At 48.2% G+C, this 20638-nt stretch overlaps 1 protein-coding gene across 1 annotated transcript; it reads right to left on the reverse strand.

Annotated features, from left to right (window-relative positions):
• Positions 1-288: 288 nt before the first annotated feature.
• LOC119464713 (translocator protein) lies at positions 289-4941 on the reverse strand. The gene is made up of 2 exons (XM_037725687.2): positions 4743-4941; positions 289-827 (listed from the first exon to the last, which is right to left on the reverse strand). The coding sequence occupies exons 1-2, from the start codon at positions 4884-4886 to the stop codon at positions 654-656; spliced, it is 318 nt and encodes a 105-aa protein (XP_037581615.1). The 5' UTR covers positions 4887-4941; the 3' UTR covers positions 289-653.
• Positions 4942-20638: the final 15697 nt, after the last annotated feature.

Below are 20638 nucleotides of genomic sequence, written 5' to 3' on the forward strand. Positions count from 1 at the left end.
AATGCATCTGGCGCATTAACCTAATGTTCCGGAGTGCGTGTGTATATAGGATATTTATTTGCCGTCCGTGAAACATGGCTCAACAATACCCTTTGTAACGATCATAATTTTATCTGTGTATGCGCGAGAAATCACTCCTCAGATTAAGGGATTTATTCTATTCCTGTAATAAACTGAAAGAAAACGAAGAATAATTGATTGCTTCACGTGGTTTTGTGCCATCTCCAACTACGTATGCCGTTCATAAGCCATTGCATTATTTCTGGTGCAACAGTTGATCCGCTGTTAATTACATTACGCTGCGAAGATACGCCCGCCGTTAGAACAATCTGCTGCGAAAACTACAGCTTTAATGATCTAAAGCAGTCGTTTCGAAATGAAAACCCATTTTTTTTTATTTCGCCCCGCCTGAAACTCCCGCTAGTCCCGATCACAAGGCAGGCAGTGCAAAGCCCATGCTGCCTAAAGCAAAGTCTGTCGTTCTCAAAAAGCGACACTTTTAGTCTGCTTTCAACCTAGGACACCACAGCACGCATCTGTCTCGCCGCATCCAATTACCGTAGACACCATAGCACACAATCTCGAGCGCAAAACCGAGCGACGTCACTGGTAGCGTACGTCTGGAGAGCCGGCCGCATGAGACAGGGGGCACCTCAGTCGCTGGCTCGGCGCCGGCTCCAGCGCCACACGCGGCAGTTGAAAGTGGCCATGGCGAGAGTCCAGGCGATGCAAGGCAGCATGATCTTGGCAGCCCGCTCGTTGATGGGGCAGTACATGTGGGCCAGGAGCGCCACTGAGCCGCACAGCAGGTTCATGTCCACCATGGCCTGCGACCCGTTGTCAGTCCGGGGTAAACGTCAAAGCTCACCCACTAAGTCTGCGCGCAAACGTCGCTTACGGCGACGCGACGCGTGCTTCCGAATTGGGGAATACTGAGAACGCGCATTAAAACTCGCTTCTATAAACTACATATCTTCTTAGGGAATAACATCTATCTATCTATCTATCTATCTATCTATCTATCTATCTATCTATCTATCTATCTATCTATCTATCTATCTATCTATCTATCTATCTATCTATCTATCTATCTATCTATCTATCTATCTATCTATCTATCTATCTATCTATCTATCTATCTATCTATCTAGCCGCCTACGGCTTTGTGCTCTCATGGTGGTTTCGTTAACTTGTGTACCAAAACAGGAAAAGTATGACTAGAGTGTATGACGAACATAAATGATAAGACATGACATGAATGTCATGACATGCGTGTCATGTAGGCCATGAGAATGGCTCAGTGAAAAAAGATTAACACTCAAAAACCACTGAAATGGGTTTGGACACGAGTGCTAAGTGAAGGAGAAACACTAAAACAGGGTGGTAGAAGTCATAGTCATGACTATGACTCAGCAAAATGACAATGAATCAGGAAAAAAAAATTAACACTCAAAAACGAACGGAATGGGTTCAGATGTGGTAGTAAGTGAAGGAAAAGGCTAAAGTTTGATGGTCGAAGTCATAGTCATGAGCATGATTAAAGCTTTCGAATTCAGGACTCTGAAGCATAACTAAAGGGACTCCTGAGGACTCATGACATGAATGTCATGACATATGTTAACAGCCGCCTACGTCCGGGTGTTCTCATGGTCATTTAGTTAACATGGTAGGCTCCCCGCACACTGCTTCGCATAACATCGATTCCCACAGGGCGTGGCATCCGTGGGCGTGCCGGCTTTTTTTTTTTTTTTTTGAGGACGAGTATATAAAGTTTTATATAGTATATAAAGGACGGAAACAGTAGAAATGGGCATCTCAATTTTGCAATAATGATTCAGAATTACCACACACTGTCGCTTTTCTTTTTGCTTAGTAATGTTGCAATTATTTAAAAAAGAGAAAATTTTAGTCATTGCGTTCTACAGGCACTAACTTCAATGGGAGAAGCCTAAAGGGACTGACAAACTATTTTACAGGACCCAGTTTTCTATGGCACAACGAAGAGCCCACCCCCGGTAGTGTTTACACCTGCATCGGTTGCATCCAAAAGTGCGTGGATATTTTGTAAGCCGACTTTTTCGATCTGAACAGCTTCTAAAAAAGAGAGTTCTCATCCAGAAACGCTGAGAAGTGATAGCTATGCGGATAGCCCTCTTCGCAAATTGTGAAAGCCGCCAAAATTCACTCTGACGTATACACCACACTTAGTTGCAGATATGTATGTTTTTTTTTTTTGGTCAGTGGTGCTTATCGAAAGAACAAATTTCCATTACTCTCTCCCTCTCCACCAACTAACCCCCCCCCCTTCTTTTTTTTGTTGAACAATTTGACTTCCGTCACCCCACTCTGCACGACAGCTTATCTCTTCCTCCTTCGACTACATTAAGGATGGGGGGGAGGGAGCTATGTCTAAATGACGATGCAAAAGAAAATATTTGATGGCCTCAGAAAGACGAGTCCCCTTGTAGAAATGTGGGCTACAGTGACCTTACTTGTTCAGCCACTATTTTCACTTCATGCCTCCATCTTCCTGTGAACTTATCTCTCGTTTGTTTGGCTACATGCTTCTCATTGGGGCGGACTGTACACGTGTAAACGCTCAGGCAGACTGAGCTGCAAGTGTCAGATTGTCTGTCACCTTGTGCACATTTGTATAAGTGACTTGCTTTTGCCACTTTTTTCTAATAGTTGCAAAGAAAGAACCACGACGTTTGCCTGCGGCTAAAATGAGCCCTCTGCTTGCTTGAAGCGGCTTCATTTCACTCCAGTGTTTTCAGTATTGATACACATGACAACTTCAGTGAATAGACTACCATGTTGAATAGGATGCTTCATAAGCAGTGTTGGGCATCGGCAATCAGTGAAGGAATAGTCTTTCCTTCTGTGCATTGCAAGCGGCCAGCAATTGTGCACGTGTTTTCAGTATGTGATTCAATTTTTTAAGCGAAGCTTTATAGGCTCAAGTGTCGGCGGTGGTGGGGGTGGTGGTGGTGGCGGCGGTGTCAGGCTGAAAAGTGGGCCGGTCTTGGTGAAAGTGCAGAAAAGGTCCAAGCTCAATGGCACATACCAGGGACAAAAAAGAAACAGAGAAAGAGAGAGAGAAAGAGAGAACGAAAGAAAGAGCGATAGAAAGAGAGAAACAAAGTCACCACGAACGTCAGAGAAAGAAAGAGAGAAAGAGAAAGAAAGAGAGGAACAGAGAGGGAGAGAAAGAGAGAGAGAAACGGAATGATAGATAGAGAGAGAAAGAGAAAGAGAGAGAGAATGGAAGAAATAGAGAAATAAAGATAGAAAGAGAAAGAAAGAGAGAGGGAGAGCAAGGAAGAGAGAAAGAAAGAAAATCACCAGGAAGGTCACCTACACACACGACAAGCTTCGCTTACCCCCATTTTCTCGACAGGGGAAGGGCTGGTGATTTTTTTTATGTAAAAGAACGTGACAGGAATTACCCTGCACTAAATCGAGATATGTTTACGTTCTAACCTCGAAGAATAAGTAGAAAATGCACAAGTGTCTACAAAGCTTTAGAATGAATGTTGCAAATTTTACACAATAATTGACAGTTTATTGTAACTCATGATTGAACGGAATAAGTGTATGTTCGATCCATGATCTAAATGATCTCCGGCAGTGTTAAAACAGTATTGCGAGACTGTACTTAGGTCTGGCTGCGAGCTTAAATGCTCTAGTGGCAATAATAAGACTCGGCTCATGCATAATCGTAATGCACTTTTAAAGCGTTGTTTGAATATATCTGCGATTTTATGTGTGAATTCATATCAATATTTTCTAATGGGATATCTGGAGCTGCAGTCGTTTAACAATGATGAGGATGGTGGTTATTCTAGTGTCTTGCTCATTACTTCGCATTGCTTTGTTGAGATAAAAGATGCAGTTTATTTGTTGTCAGTTGTGTTCATGTGGCATGTGGGCATTACAGAGTTTCCTTAGCAGAGCGACGCCTCCTTTATTCGAATATAATTGATTTCGTTGCGTAATTTCCAACGTGCAATTATGTCCCGGCAATGCGGATTATGCACGTCGGAATGTCTAGCTGATGTTCTGTTAGTAACACGCAACGAGCTCAAATATTACTTTCTGTTTGGGCAATATTTCTTGTTTGCAATATATTTAAAACCACGGAATAGCAGAGGCATAGTGAGCCGACTGGGTGTTGTTGCGCAATAAATGAGCAATAAAGATACGTGGCTTCGAAAACTTTTATACGGGGACGGACATGCTCGCCTGAAGTCAGAAGGACTGAGTTTAAGGAAACCTAGGTATCACCCATGATACCCGCACTGGGTGAACGGTTAAATTGAGAGAGAGAAAGCGTAAAACAATACAAAGGCTGGTAGGTTGACCAGAATAAACTTGTTTTCTACCTTGCGTAGGGGTAAAGGGGAAAACATTTAAAGAGATATGAAGAGGAGAAATGAGCGCCGAAATCGAAATCGGTACATTGGAAATGAAGGTGGCATACGTGACTCTCACTGCCTGACTCGCGGGCCCGTACACCGCAGGAAGGCAACTAGCACTGTGCCTTCAAAGCGCACGTCCGTCCTCACCACTTTCCTATTATAACAGCAACATTGGTGGTGTACAAAGACACAAGTGCAAAACTTCGCTCTAATATGCTTGTTACGAAACTCGGTCAGAACTTTATCTGTTGTCACATCAGAAATCTGTGCGTCAAATCTTCACGGTTCACAGCTTCCCCTATACATGAAAGGCTTCCTCACCAGCGCGAACTTCTGCTTCGAATAGAAGAAAGCCGGCCATGCCCAGTTGTAGCAGAGTCCGGCGGCGAACACGGCCAGCGCAGGCCTGGCTGGACCATGCAGGCCACCTCCGTCCTTGAAAACCAGGTAGGCGGCGTAGCCCATGGCGCTGTTGAACGTCACCCACAGCACCACCTGGGCGCTACTTCCCGGGTAGTGGCGCACCTAGCATGCATCGCTGCACCATTGCGAGACAGGCATGGTATTCGTCGTAGTCACAGGATATATGTGATCAAACCCGTTAACTTCCATTATAGTGGGCACATTGCAGACCTTTGGGCATTTGAATCGCCAAACGTACTGCTGTGCGTAATTTATGCTGGATAAGTTGGTTTAGGCAGCCTGAAATAGTTAAGAGCGCTGAAAAGCGGAAACATGCAAAATGATGACAACATAAAAGGCGCTGACCGGTGCTTTCTTTTTCATGTTCTTTAGGTCCTGTCATCATTTTCAGCGCCCGTTCTGCTTTAGTCTAGATGTGTGTTCGTTTTAAGCACGAAATACTTAAAACGAAAAGCAGGCACCCGTTGTCGGCGACTTTCAAGTGACCATGAGCCAAAAGCCAGAGCCGTTATCCGGGCACTCGAACGAGAACATCCGGGCAACCAGTCAAAACTTAAGAAAATGCAGTCCCTGGCCCCAAATCCTTTGTACAGGACCGCTGGTTACTGCCCAAATAAGTTAAAAGAATTACTGCTTCCGAGTTCTTCCTAATGTTCGTTCACAATGCCACTCAAGCTGTAAGTTCTAGTAGGCTGTATCTGTCATGTCCAACAGCGACGTTCAAAAGGCACATACAAGGCACCACACACTTGAATGTCATATTTTGGCCCTGAGACAGGCTTGCATGTGCTCTTTTCAACGCCAGCGATACCTGAGTTGGCCGCACATTTGCAGACGACCACTTCGACGCGACAAGAGGAAAAAGTAGCGACAGACGCTGAGCGCGCTGCACTGCTGGCAGAAGAAAAGCGGTTGAAGACGGTGGCACCACAGGCAGCAGAAGACGCCATATGGTAGGCATGTCATGCTAACATATCTCCATTACGGGAGAACCAGCGATTTTCCCTTATACTGTCGCAACCCTACATTACCTATGGGCACCTTGGTGCCTTCGTCTGGGTTCCCGCCCACTGAATATGCTCGAGATACCATTTCCTTTTCAGCTATGTAAATGTATCAGACTGCCATGCGTAAGTAGTACTAATTTGGGTGGTTGCAGGTTTTCGGAAGGTGTCACTGTTACATGTTCATCTTCTCGCACAAAATACCCTTGATGGGCCGAGACATTCCTGACCAGTTCTCGCGAATTTTATATGATAACGTGGAAAAAAACGTAAACCATGTCACAACAGTTGTAGAGATTTCTACAACCGGCGTGAATACCTCGGACTTTTTCGTATTGAACGACGAGACGTATAAATAGCACACGCACTCAACCAGTGTTCACCGAACGCCAGCCGCGCTTGCTCTTTGATTATTGTAACCTTCAATTACTGAGCACAAGTTCGTGCCGTGGTCGCCGCTATACGCTAGCTTGCGCAAACAGTTCTATATTCTTTCCGTTTTCCTTGTCGATTAGGCGTTTCCGCCTGAAACTATTCCTCAACATTACTTGTACGGACGCACACAGCACCGTTCCGCGAAATGTTTCAACGAATAGACCCAGATATTCCGTTGCTCAAGTCAAGTGGCTAATGACTTGCCAAGTAAAGATCATTGTTGCACGAGGTACTTTGTACCAGATAATTATCGGTTACAAGGCATAGGGGGATGAAAAAAAATCACGTCTTCAATTTATACGTTCCACAGTTCTTGAATTGTGCAGACGAGTAGGTTAGCGCTTCTTCTGGTCGCAGCATGCGGCATCTTTGAAAAATATTTGCCGTGCGCTTTTCAAAATATTCGTGCCGCGTATTGAGCATCCCTTCCCAGAAAATTCACGTCAACATGGCGGTGGCTATGGCATTCTGCTGCTGAGGGCTAAGCCGCGGGTACGAATACCAGCCGCGGCCGGAACAGTTCCATGGGTGGAAATGCAAGAAAGCTCGCGTACTTTAATTCAGGTGAACGCGAAAGAACTCCAGCTAGTCAAAACTTGTCCGGAGCCCCCAGCTGGTCGAATTAATCCCGACATTTAGCTTTCGTCCATTAACATTGACGTCGAAAGAGCATATATTTTTCTTTCGTTTCTGATTGTCACGGCCACGCCACCGCAAATTCGTTATGCCATTCTCTGTGGCTTGCCGAAACGTCTGACTGACCTTGGTAACGTCGTCATGCTTGGTCTTGATGATGTAGAGGCCGGCCAGGCCGCCCAGGTTCGGTAGAAGCACCCAGCAGGCGGCCTGGGTGGTGTCCTTGTATTCCATGCCTGCCCGACGTCACGCCTGCGACGAAATTTCGTCGCAACATGCCCATTCACTCACTAGCTACGTTTACGTGCACCGGATAATGTCACGTCGAATCGGCCTGTCAAGCCGAAATCCAGTCGTCGGCTTAGTGTAAACGCTAGCGAATCAAGCAGAGTGACCATCGAAGCGAGTTCGGTCATGCCGCCTGCGACAGTTGAGTTGATTCGCCCAACCGGCATGGCACGATGCGTGTAAAGGTGGTCGGGTCAGGCCGAGTCAACTCGACTTCTTACTCAAACCGCTCGAGTGGGATACGCGTCAACGAAGCTAATGCCGCTTCCAAAAAAAGTCCCCCTGTACGCGATGTTCCTCATCACTCTGTGCTGATAGTCAGATGCCTTTTTTCGGTCTGCTCGAACGTTTAGCAATAACCTTTGTATATGGTTAGGTCGAATGCATTTGCACACGTTTACGGCGCGAGGTCTCGATTATCCGTCAGTATTATTGCGACGAATTTGAAAACAGCGATGTCGTCAGTTTTGACGCTGCGAAATAGGCGACCTTCGTGTGAGTACAACTGCGTAAACCGTATTATGCGACGAACGCTGCATAATGGCTTCCTTAACGCCTCAAAAACGAAGTCGTACCCGCCATGGTAGCTCAGTGGCCTTGGCGTTCTCGTAGTGCACACGACGAGGTCACGGTTCGGATTGCCGACCGCGCCAGCCGCATTCCGATGGGGGCGGAATATGCAGATGCTGGCGCACCGTGCATTGGGTGCACGTTAAGTAATTCCGGAATCTCAAAATTATTTCGGAAACTTACAGTACGCCGTGAATTCGCTCTGCCGTCTCCAGACTTTAAACCCCGCGATAAAATAAAATCACAAATGAAGACGCACCACTTACGTTGACTGGAGCTGCACTTTTTTTACCCCTTCTTACCGTCATCGTTCACCATAATGTCGCATTTCAAGCGGCACTTGTATAACAAGCTATGATGAGAGTTATCTCACCAAATTATACGCTCCTGATGACTTCACGCTTGCGCATACGTCTGAAGACGCCCTTAGCCAGAAATCGCAGAGTGCTGTGACGCTTAGCTGACCACAATCACTCACCATTACTGGTTCAGGTGTGTTTTTCAGGCGCCATGCAGACTGCCGTGCCGCTTCCGAAGGGTCGTCATTTTTCTTTTCTTCAAATCGACCACCATGCCGTCTCTGCAGGCTGTTGCGACTAATTTTCTTACTCACTGCGGCTGCCGAAGTACCTGCCAATTATCAGGTTTTTAAATGTACAATTTTCTAGCAGACCAATTTTATTGTATGTTCGGCAGGCTGGAGATCCGGCTTTTTTTTCTTCTTCTTTTTTGCAAAGCTGTGGCGTCCATACTCTGCCAAGCAAACAACTAGAATTGGACTTTGCCTTATACGATTTATATCCTGCATTTATTAAGGCGAGAGCCTTATATGTCTCATCGTGCCGTCAACCTTCGAAGTCCTTGAGCGAAAACACGTCGACTACACGAAAGGTACCAAAACTATCATCATCAATAGCTCATGCCTTCTTAAGCACTCACATCCCCGTAAGCAAGCAAGATGGATGATAAAGCGGATTTAGATGGTTGATATAAAGCGAGTTAAGTGGATGACTAAGCAAATTAAGAGGGATGACAAAGCCAATTAAGTGGACGACTCAGACGAGTTCAAGGCAGTTAAAGCAGGCCAAAGCATGACTTGGCATGAGTGGATGACAAAGCGAATTAGGAAGATTACAAAGTGAATTAAGAGGAATAAAAGTGAATTAAGAGCAATCAAAGGAAATTAAGAAAAATCAAAGTGAATTAGGAAGGAGGACAAAACAATTTAAGAGGAATCAAACTGAATTAAGATGACTCAATACGAATAAAGTGGAATGAAAGTGAATTAAGAGGATGGATAAGCGAATTAAGAGGAATCAAACTCATTAAGAAGGAGGATGAAGTAAATTATAAGGAATCAAAGCGACTTAAAAAGGATGACAAGTGAATTAGGTGGAATCAAAGCAAATGAATCGATTAAAGTGGATTACTCAGCGATTTAAGGCGGATAACTCAGTAATTAAATTGGATGACTCAGCGATTAAAGTGGATGACTGAGCGAATTAGGATAGATGACTAAGCGAATTAAAACAAGGTTAATCAAATAAATGCATGCGCATTTGGGCTTTCGTCTTCACGTCGTCTTAGGGATAACATAAGAGGCTCTCTAAATTTTATTGTTATTACTATTATTATTCGTATCATTTGGCACAAGGGTTGAGACACAACGGCTATAGATGCGGGTGAGCTTACTTTCGATTCTTGTCTATTTTATGTGAAATGCGGAATGGTATGAAACGCAAGGGACGTTAATAAAGCACCCTGCTTATTCAATTTTCGGTTCTTCAATGCACTCCATAACGTCACATGTGGTTGCTCTGGCAACAACGCCTTCAATTCAAGTAATAGTACCTCTGCAGCAAAATAACTTAAAATTATCAGGTTGCCCATTATGTTCAGATTTAACTTTCGCACTCTTCACTTCTATAAACGGACTGTAAATTTACTTTAAGATCCCCCTGTTTTCTCTTTCGCGCAAGAAATCCGGGAGAGTTTCTTTATTTGGTCATCACTATTAATAATATTTTGCCTGTCCAAGATGGTTAATTTATTTTGCAGTTCTCGTGTAATGAAACATGTCGCGGTGGCTATGGGCATCTCCCGTCGTATCAGAAGATGATGTACCGTGTGCTTGTGCATATTGCCTCTTACACGGCGCTGGGGGCTGGCTATCGAGCGGGCGGAGAAGCATGCGCACTTCTTTCTTCTTGTCCGTGCCTGCCTCTTAGCACTGTGCCCACTACTGCTGGTGGCAATATTCTCATGCAGAATGTGTTTACGTTCGGCCTCTGCTCACATGGCCACGACTTCTAAGACACATTTGTCTCAGTTTGCCCATACTAGAGTGTACTAGATTGGGGGAGTGGGTCCAGTGGACGCCTTGGCAAGCGCCGAGGGTGAAGCAAAAAAAGAAAAAAAAAAACGTTGAAATGGCGCCGTCGCTGCCGTCGCCCTCTTCTGAATCTCCGGCCAATTCTGGCTCCCGCTGTTTCGGCAGCGCCCATTGGCTGAGGCGAGCTGACGGGCTGAGTAGCTGTCATCTGCTCGACGCACCGTCGATGTTGCGTTGTTTGCATTCTTTCCGCCGCTCTTTTTTCATGTTATTTACAATAGCTCGGTGGGGAATATTATCAGTGTTGCCGCCACCGAGTATCCACCTGTCAAAGCTCCATGCAGCTGCGGTAGGATCTCCGACGCGACAAGCGTCCGATCGGCGCGCGGGGCCGCTCATTCGGGAGAAAGCGACGGTGGCGCCACCAACTTTTCAATAAAAAGAGCCACAGCGGGGAGCCTACGTTGGACCCACTCCCCCAATCTAGTATACCTATCCAGAAAACCTCGTTTTCCGAACATTCGATCAGTTGCAGGAGTTGCTGTTGAAGGTTTTCGGTGAAACACGTACACGTTGGTGCGTAAAATGGACTCATGCTTTCGTACGACACAGTTCAGTAGCTTGGCTTGACGTCTGTTTACGCAGATCTGAAATTGTTAGAGTGAGAGGAAGTTTTGTCACCTCTTCCAAGAGGAGTCGTTTGCGAAAGTTTTGTCACCTCTTACAAGGAGACAGCGAGCCGTTTGCGAAACAGTCACTTTTAGTCGTTGAGAGCTGATGAAGTCATGAGTCGTTGAGATTGTCAAGACATGATGGCGACCAGTGAAATTAAATAGTACTAAGAGAGAAAGAGTGAGGAGAACGTGTTTAAGGAAAAGGAGAAAGATCGCCCAGCGGTAACAGTTCTCTATAGCATGCTGCTCTGCTCAGAGAGGTGAAAAAAAAAAGTTAAGGAAGGGTATGAGGAGTGATGAGCAGGAAAACCAGCAGGATGCTGCTATATGCCCTTTCGTGTCCACAGGGCCCGCTCATAGTTCACAGGACTCTGTAGTGGAGTCGCGTAATAATCCGCAGTCTCACCTGCTACTTGCGCATCCTTTCAGAATCGATGAAGAGCCTCAATGACGCTTATGCTATAGCTTTCAGTGGTTCTCAATGGTGTTCCGATCCGCTGTCATACGGATGTGGTCTGAGAAGTATTGCGCCATCACTTGCTGTCAGTGGCGTGGCCAGGGGGCAGCACACCGGGCACATCTCTATAATGTGTCATCAGCGAGAGCCAGCACGTGGGTGACGCGTGGGCGCGATTCATAGCAGTCGCCGCGGATAGACCTCCCAGACAACGCGCGCAACTCGGGCGCCATCTCGTAGCCATTGTCGCCACACTACGCCTTTCTTCTCACGCTTTCGCTATACCCTCCTCCTCCGCTTTCCTCCTCGCGTCTTTCAACCGCTGCTGCGCTCGGCGTTCGCTCTTTTATCGTTCGCTGCGCTCGCTCGCTTAGTTACGTCAACGCTGATGCCGAGGCTCGCCGCAGTAACGGGCGCCCAAGAGCTGCGGTCTATAATAAACGTTACGTGAGATTACACATTGCAGAAATGACAAAGAAGAAAATATTTACGCATTACATCTTCCATGAGAGCATTTAATTAACCAGTCCACGAAAGCTCCGATTAGCACAGAATCCAACATGTGGGCTGGATCTGCATATTTTTTCAATTGTTTTTTAAGCCCACCTTTATTTTAAAGTCTGACATTTCTTTCAGGGCTCCACCCCGAAAAGACATATTTCAATGCAGGGAAGAACACGGGGAAAGCGGGACAAGAACAAGGTGAAAACGGGGGCCAACGTTTCGACAAGTGGACATGTCTTCTTCAAGGCGACATATGCTCTCTTTATATATTTTTTTCTCATTGCATATTTCAATGAAGCCATTTATGCAGCAAAGTAATGTCCCATTTGTTCTTTCGACTTTTTATTGCATTCATAAAAGCACTACAGCATGGACTCCAGCATGTTCCTGGTTCACGAGCTTTTGCTCGGCGTTGCTCGTGCATTGAGTGGAGAAGGAAGAAGAAGAACGGCGGTTACCAACGTTCGTCACACGGGTGGCCGACACCTCGCGGTTAAGGTGAGCAAACATTGTTTCCAACGTTTCACTCGAAATGGGCAACGCAAGCGCACTCAACTAACTAGGTGCAATATATTTTCATGTGGCAGCCGCTGTCGCTTCTTCGAGCATTTCCTCAGAAGCAATGCTCGAGGGCTCGGTATAGTCGCAGCAGAATACAGCACATTAGCGGGGATATACGCTTAGCTTTTTTCTGGGCACGTAAAGCTGTCGGCACGAATTCATAGCCTTTTATTGGGAACGTTATTGGGAAACTCACAGCTGTCTCGAGCAACACCGAGCGCCAAATTGAGGCACTTAAGCTGCTAGATCACGGTATAGCTTCCTTCACTTTGACTCGCGCCGATAATTACTGAATGAATCGGTTATCGCCACATACAGTGGGACTAGAGGGAATACATAGGCAACAAGCAATATACTCACAATTCAGATGTTGTACCCTACTGAAAGAAGCGCTGCATAAGGTAATCCTGGTGAGAAGCTCCATTTATCGCTTGATGATATACTAATAGGCGGTTGGTGCTTTCGCATATGGTTATTGAAGGCTGATAACAATATTGGTAGGGGATATTGCGTCCTCATCCGTAAACCATGGTGCCCAGGAATTTTCTGGCGCTTTACATAGGGCCGTACCACGAATTTCGTCGTGAATAGAAGCGCGTTAGCCGGCCCGCTTCAGGACTCGGAGAGAAGCCGTATCGTGCTTTGGACGGGCCGGCCTTCAGTCGATACCACTTGTGCAAGGTTCTAAATGCGAATAGGTTATTTCTTTATCCTTTTCGCGTGTTTACATGGGGTTCGGACTTTCACCACCGGTACAAAGGAGCCGATGCAAATGGCACATGATTCCTGCGCAACCGATTTAGGGTACGTGTTCGTTACCAAACGCCAGCGAGTCGTCACCTAACAGCCCGTAACGTCACCTTACACAGCTCTCTCAGATACACGTGGCGTCGCTCGAGAGCGTTGGGGCGCTGATTGTTCAGATACTTTGGCGGAGCTCTCGGGAAGGACAGCCTCCTCAATTTCTCGCCAACCCCTCTCTCTCTCCGTGGAGCCTATGTGAAGGAGCTTTGGTGGCTGGAGAGGGGAATGGCAGGGAAGAAAGAAAGAAATTATGAGGTTTTACTTGCCAAAAACGCAATCTCGTAATGAAGCAACCCGTAGTTCAGGACTCTGGATTAATTTCAACCACCTGAAGTTTTATTAACGTGCCCCTGAATTTCAGTACACGGGCGTTCTTGCGCTTTGCCCCCATCGAAATGCGGCCACGGCGTCCAGGATGGAATCGGCGTCCTCGAGCTCGTCAGCACAACGCCGTAATCATTTGGCCATCGCGATAGGCTGAGGACGGCAATTGCCTTCCACGCCGGCTGTCGATCCGCTGGATACAACACACACACACACACACACACGCACACGCACGCGCACGCGCACACGCACACACGCACGCGCACGCGCACGCGCACACGCACACGCACGCGCACGCACACACACACACGCACACGCACACGCACACGCACACGCACACGCACACGCACACACACACACACACACACACACACACACACACACACACACACACACACACACACACACACACACACACACACACTGAATTTACTTGTGTATAGCCACCTATATTGCACCACTACAAATGGGCCGGTTAACGGTTCTGGGCCCAAATTTACGAAAACTCTTACGTTAGAATTTTTAGTAAGAAAGAATTTTAACCAATCCGGATGCCAGATATATCGTTAGAGACGGCGGCCAGCCAAGGGCAAAGCGAACGTACGAAAGAAAAGCTTTGTGAATCTGGCCCCGGCTCCCCACGGAATTACGCAATGAATCAACAAATGCTACCTAAATAGTTTCATTGCAATAAATAGACGCATTCAAGCACATCATTCCTTAAATAGTGCGCATACCTTTCTAGGAGCGTGAGATAATTTGATTGCATTAACAGTCGTCGTCGTTTGTTCCTGCACAATTTTTTAGCCACCACACAATTTTGTTTCTTGCCTGTAAATCCTCATACCAAAACCTGCCTCTTTGTACTTATTTGCGGGATTGTAGAGTTAGCTTGTGGTGGGCTTTCTGTCACGTGGGCGAATAGATTCTCGAAAACTAAGCGCGAATAAATTGCACAAAGACAGAGAAACCACGTGTCCCTGTGCAATTTATTCGCGCTTAGTTTTCCAGTCAACGCGTCAGACAAACTAACTCAACAGTTAGACCTTCTGATTAGGTTCAGCCTGTAAAAACAGTTGCTGGCGCAGTTTTTTTTTGTGGTTGCTTTTGCAGGCACTACCTCCTTGAAGACGCGCTTTGGGAGCATTGTTAAGTCTGGTTCTCCAACCAGATCATGTACATATTGTTTTTGATTTTTTTCTAATCCCGTGTTTCTACAGTCAAGACGACAAACCTTTCTATAAGATAGACAATATCTATTTCGTGCTAGCTGGAATCTAGTCATTCTCGAAGCATACTGCAGCGGCTGTATACTCCCAGCAATTATTTACTTCTTTCGGAGAATTCCAATTGCTTAGAATCGCCTAGCCGTGAGAGAGACAGAGAGAGAGAGAGAGAGAGAGAGAGAGAGAGAGAGATAAAAACAAAGCATCCCATGGCGCTGTGGTGTGCAACAATGCTGAAGCTCTACAAATAATCCTAAAAGCTCTGGTGCGCATGGCCTTGCTAAGTCAGTCTATTCCATATAACACACGTTGACGACGAATGCATTGCGGGCTCAGCTGGTTAAGCGGTCCTGATAGCGTCGTAGTCATTCGAGCAGCTTTAGTTAATTCCTGACATTGGTGGAAAGAATGAGCACATACTTACTCGTACTCACTCATCAAACATTCACTAGATATATTGTGAGCAAAATATTAATCCTTCATCTTCTTCACCTGTACATAATCATCATCACTGTGCGCGTTGTCTTCGTTCAGCGCGTGGCTCAGCCAAATAAAGACGACGAGACAACAGCTGTGCTGCTGCCTTACAAAGTGGTGGAGATTGCTTTCAATCCCCTAGACCTCTACGACGTCGAGTTCCACTGGAGCTTCGTTCGGGTCGCCGTTTGCTCCGCCTGTCCACTGCCATGACCCAAGTACCGCAACCCGGAGCCTCCGGCGTCACCCCCGCTGCCCCCCAACCAGCCGCCTCCGTATGGACCGTTACCGCCCCGCAGCGTGACCCCACTATATTCTCTGGTCTCCCGCGCGACGACGTCGAGGACTGGCTGGAGAACTATGACCGGGTGAGTGAGTACAATCACTGGGAGGACACTCAGAAACTTCGCCCCGTCGCCTTCTACCTGTCTCATGTCGCGAAGACGTGGTTCTTTAACCACGAGAGGGCCTTGCCCGATTGGACCACCTTCCAGCACCAAGTCCGGAAGATTTTCGGAACGCCATCCATCCGTTCTGAAGTTTCAAAGCGGCAGCTCGATGCGCGCATGGAACAACCAGGGGAGAGACGTGCACTTCGTACATTGAAGACGTCTTTTCCCTTTGCCGCCGTGTCGACTCGGCCATGAGCGAGACCGATCGCGTTGACACATTTTAAAAGGCATTGGACACGTTGCGTTTAACGCACCAACAGTTAAAAACCCCACCTTCGTAGACGATGTCATCGCGACCTGCCAGCATCTGGATACCCTACAAGCCATCCGGTTACAGCCAGACGTCTGTGACACGCGACCTTCTTCGGATGCCGATTTGCGCACGTTGATTCGGGCTCTGATCCGCGAAGAGCTTCAAGCACAAGGCCTGTCGTGCTCTGCTGCTCCTCCAGCTCACTCTACGTCCACTGGGCTACGAGACATCATCAAGGACGAGCTGTCTTCCTTGGTTTCCGCTGTGCGCACTGACCCTCCGACACCACCAAATCCGCCACTCACGTACGCCCAAGTTGCTGCCATGCAGCCTTCCGTCGCTCAGCGTGCCCTTCCGGTTACTCAGAACGACGTCGCAGCCTTTACACCACGTGCACCTGTACCTGCATTTTACACCCCCTGGCGCTCCTCTCGCCCAATCTGTTATTATTGTGGCATTCGAGGCCACATCTCGCGGTTTTGTCGAAAGCGCCAGCAGGACGAACGACGTGGCTACGATGCTTACGAGAGGGATCTGATGTCCTTTCCGAGCCAGTACCAGCGCCGCCTTTCAACACGTTCCTTCTCCCCACCCGCTCCACCCGACGCTCCTCGAAACTATACCGTCCAGGACGCCGCCGCTCTCCTTCCCCTCTCCGACGCTCAACATCGCCTCTCCAGCCAGTCACCCATACCGACTACCACTCGGAAAACTAGATGGTGCAGTTTTTGGAGGGGAAGCTGCATCGCTCGGACAAACAACACCTCCTGAGAGCCCGGCCAATTTGTTATTAGTGTATGCTGAAGGTGTGCCTGTTCGAGCATTAGTTGATACGGGAGCCGCTATTTCTATTATTCATGCCGATTTGTGCTCTCGTCTACGCAAGGTCACTACACCTAACCACGGCACTCCTTTACGTAGCGCGAATAACCTTACGATACGGCCATCGGCACAGTGTACCGTTCGAGTTTTTATTGATGGGATTCGCCACCATATTCCGTTCGCAGTGCTGCCTTCCTGCGCGTATATGCTCATTCTTGGTTGGGACTTTCTTTCTGCCGCTGCCGCTTTCATCTCTTGCCGACAGCGCCTTGTCCACATGCGCGAGACCGATGACACCGACAAGGGGCCTCAGTCCCGCCACCGTCTGCGAACCGTAGCCGATTGTGTGGTCCCACCTGGCCACGAGCAACTTCTTGTGATTGCTTCCGACGTAATTGACAATGGCGATGTTCTAGTTGCCCCATCAGCCCGTTGCCTCTCCAAAGGAACTGCACTACCGTCGATTCTCGTTCGATTCATCAACGGCACGGCCCTTCTCACAGTACTCAACGTCACAAATGAGCCGATTTTGCTTCCCAAAGGTGCTGTCGTGGTTTGCGGTGTGGACACACAGCCTGTCTCGGTGATGGCTTCGAGTACTGGTACTGCAGAACCACGCCCACCTGCAGCTGCTGCTCCTGCTACTGCTCTCGCCAGCGCAATCAGTAAGGATCTGACTCCGCAGCAAGCACATCAACTACTGGCCTTGTTGTCGAAACATAAATCTTCCTTCGACGTACACTCACCTCTCTTGGGACAGACTTCAGCGGCAACTCATCGCATGCACGTCGATGGAAGTTCTATTGTCCGCCGTCGACCATATCGCGTTTCTTCCGCCGAACGCGAGATAATCGACAAGCACGTTGCCGACATGCTCGAGCGAAATATCATCCGCCCCTCCGCCAGCCCTTGGTCGTCACCCGTCGTTTTGGTGCGCAAGAAAGATGGCTCAGTGCGATTTTGTGTTGATTACCGTGCCTTGAACAAAATAACCCGAAAAGACGTATATCCTTTGCCTCGCATTGACGACGCCTTAGATTCATTGCAAGGCGCGGAATACTTTTCCAGTCTTGACTTACGCTCGGGTTATTGGCAAATTCCGATGCATGAGGCCGACAAGGAAAAAACTGCCTTTGCAACACCTGATGGACTGTACGAATTTAACGTCATGCCTTTTGGCCTCTGCAATGCACCAGCAACCTTCGAACGAATGATGTACACTGTTCTGCGGGGCCTTAAGTGGAAGTCTTGTTTGTGCTACCTTGACGACATAGTCATATTTTCTTCAACCTTCCAACTCCACTTGCAGCGCCTCGATGAAGTTCTGACGTGTCTCTCTGCTGCTGGTCTTCAGCTGAATACCAAAAAGTGCCACTTTGCCAGCAAGACTATTAAAGTACTGGGCCACCTCGTAAGCAAAGACGGCATTCAGCCTGACCCCGAAAAGGTTACCGCCGTCCTACGCTTTCCGAGGCCCCAACGCTCCAAAGAACTTCGCAGCTTTCTTGGCCTGGCTTCTTACTTCTGGCGCTTCATACGTGACTTTGCTACCATCGCGGCTCCGCTTCACCGACTCCTCCCTTCAGGAACTCCATACGTATGGTCAGACGAGTGCCAAGCGGCTTTTGACACTTTAAAGCGTGCCCTCACGTCTGAGCCAGTGCTTTGTCATTTCGATGAGTCCGCACCCACTCTACTCCATACTGATGCCAGCGGCCATGGAATCGGTGCTGTTCTTTTGCAACGACAACGTTTTGAGGAACGCGTGGTCGCATACGCAAGTCGGACGCTAACATCGGCCGAGAAAAATTATACAATCACTGAGCAGGAGTGCCTCGCCGTTGTTTGGGCCATCCAAAAATTCCGACCGTATTTACACGGCCGCCACTTTACGGTCGTGACCGACCACCATGCTTTATGCTGGTTGTCGACGTTAAAGAATTTATATGGCCGTTTAGGTCGCTGGATACTTCGTCTGCAAGGATATGACTTCGACGTCACGTACAAATCCGGCAAGAAACACAACGATGCAGATGCTCTCAGCCGCTGTGCGTTACCACCGCAGTCCGACGTTCCCGGCCTGCCTACATCCGTCGCCGAGCCTGTAAACGCGTCCTCTGCAGTTCTTTCACTCGCCGCTCTCAACGGTCTTCCTTCTTTCCACCCTGAGACGTTCGCGTCCCACCAACGCGACGACGCTTACTGCCACTCAATTATGGAACGCCTTGACGGCTCATCTCGTCCTCCTAACGCGCGAGCCCGTCGCCAGTTACAGAACTTCAAGTGTGAAAACTCAATCCTCTACCGGTATGTCTTCCACCCCGAAGGACAGCGTTGGGTTTCTGTCGCTCCTCGATCACTCAGGGAACAGATATTGAAGACATTTCATGATGATCCCACGGCTGGACATCTCGGCTTTCACAACACCTATGAACGCATCCGCAGTCGTTTTTCCTGGCCTGGACTTGCCACCTGCGTAGCGAAATATGTCGCGTCTTGCTCGCTCTGCCAGCACCGCAAACGGCCCACTTCCCCTCCAGCTGGACTGCTGCAACCTCTTCCCTGTCCTGACGCTCCATTCGCAGTCATCGGGATTGACCTCTACGGACCGCTGCCATTATCAGCTAGCGGCAAGAGATGGGTCGTCACTGCAGTTGACCACTTGACCAGGTACGCTCAAACAGCTGCGCTACCTTCAGGATCCGCGGAGGAGATTGAGACTTTCTTCCTGGAAGCCATCTTTCTACGACATGGAGCGCCACGCGTCCTTTTGAGTGACCGTGGCAAGGCGTTTCTGTCGAAGCTACTCGAGGACGTCCTCCGCACATGCAACACCATCCATAAGACGACTACCAGCTACCATCCTCAGACTAATGGCCTCACAGAGCGCTTCCATCGAACTCTCTCTGACATGATCCCCATGTACATCAACGCTGACCACACCAACTGGGATACCATCCTGCCATTCGTGACTTTTGCCTACAACACCGCTGCACAGCGCACTACTGGCTACTCACCATTCTTTCTAGTTTACGGGCGTCAACCGACCTCTCTCCTCGACATCTCTTTTTTTGATGCCCCCGTGAAATCGTCGGCGTCATTGAGTGAGCAGTTAATATCTCGCCTTGCTGCGTGTCGCCATCGCGCCCGCCTCAACACCGAGGCAAGTCAACAGGATAGGAAGACTCGCTACGATGCATTTCACCGCGTCGTTCAGTTCAGCCCCGGCGATGAAGTGTTATTGCGGACACCCACTCGAGTTCCTGGCCTGTGCGAAAAGTTTCAGTCGCGTTTTATAGGGCCCTACACTGTTGTAGAGCAAACTTCGCCAGTGAACTACCGCGTCACTCCCGTTGTCACGCCTTCCGATGGCCGCTACCGTGGCACAGAAATTGTCCACGTTTCGCGCCTAAAGCCCTTCCAACGACGTACCGCACCGCTATAACCAGCGGCCAGGTTGGCCGCTTCCGCACGAGGGGGTAATTAGTGTGAGCAAAATATTAATCCTTCATCTTCTTCACCTGTACATAATCATCATCACTGTGCGCGTTGTCTTCGTTCAGCGCGTGGCTCAGCCAAATAAAGACGACGAGACAACAGCTGTGCTGCTGCCTTACAATATACACACTCACACTCGTTCGCATTTACACTCATCGGCACCGATGGTCCTACTCACACCCATTCACACTCAGGAAGCCTCACTCGATTTCATAGTCACTTCCATTATTGCTTACCAGCAGCCCCTCACGCCCAAACGCGCCCACTTCACTCACCGGCACTAACTCAAATAAGTACTAACGTCCACTGATACTGACTGCCGCCGTTCACACCCACGTACACTCACAACCGCCGTCCGCGACAGTCTTTAATGCTTACATAAACCGGCACTCACTCCTGGGTGCCGGTTTGGGTAAAACCGGCGCTCACTATGTCCACCTAATTTCACCGGCACTCACCCTGTCCATACTTATGTCT

Source organism: Dermacentor silvarum, chromosome 9, assembly GCF_013339745.2.
Source record: "Dermacentor silvarum isolate Dsil-2018 chromosome 9, BIME_Dsil_1.4, whole genome shotgun sequence".
Classification (NCBI taxonomy): Eukaryota; Metazoa; Arthropoda; class Arachnida; order Ixodida; family Ixodidae; genus Dermacentor; species Dermacentor silvarum.

Excerpts from the sequence above, each read along its gene's own strand:
- LOC119464713 (XM_037725687.2), bottom strand. The coding sequence starts at position 4,886 with ATGGGCTACGCCGCCTACCTGGTTTTCAAGGACGGAGGTGGCCTGCAT. Across the intron at positions 828-4,742 it reads CGAAGCAGAAGTTCGCGCTG|GCCATGGTGGACATGAACCT; the intron begins GTGAGGAAGCCT and ends AACGGGTCGCAG.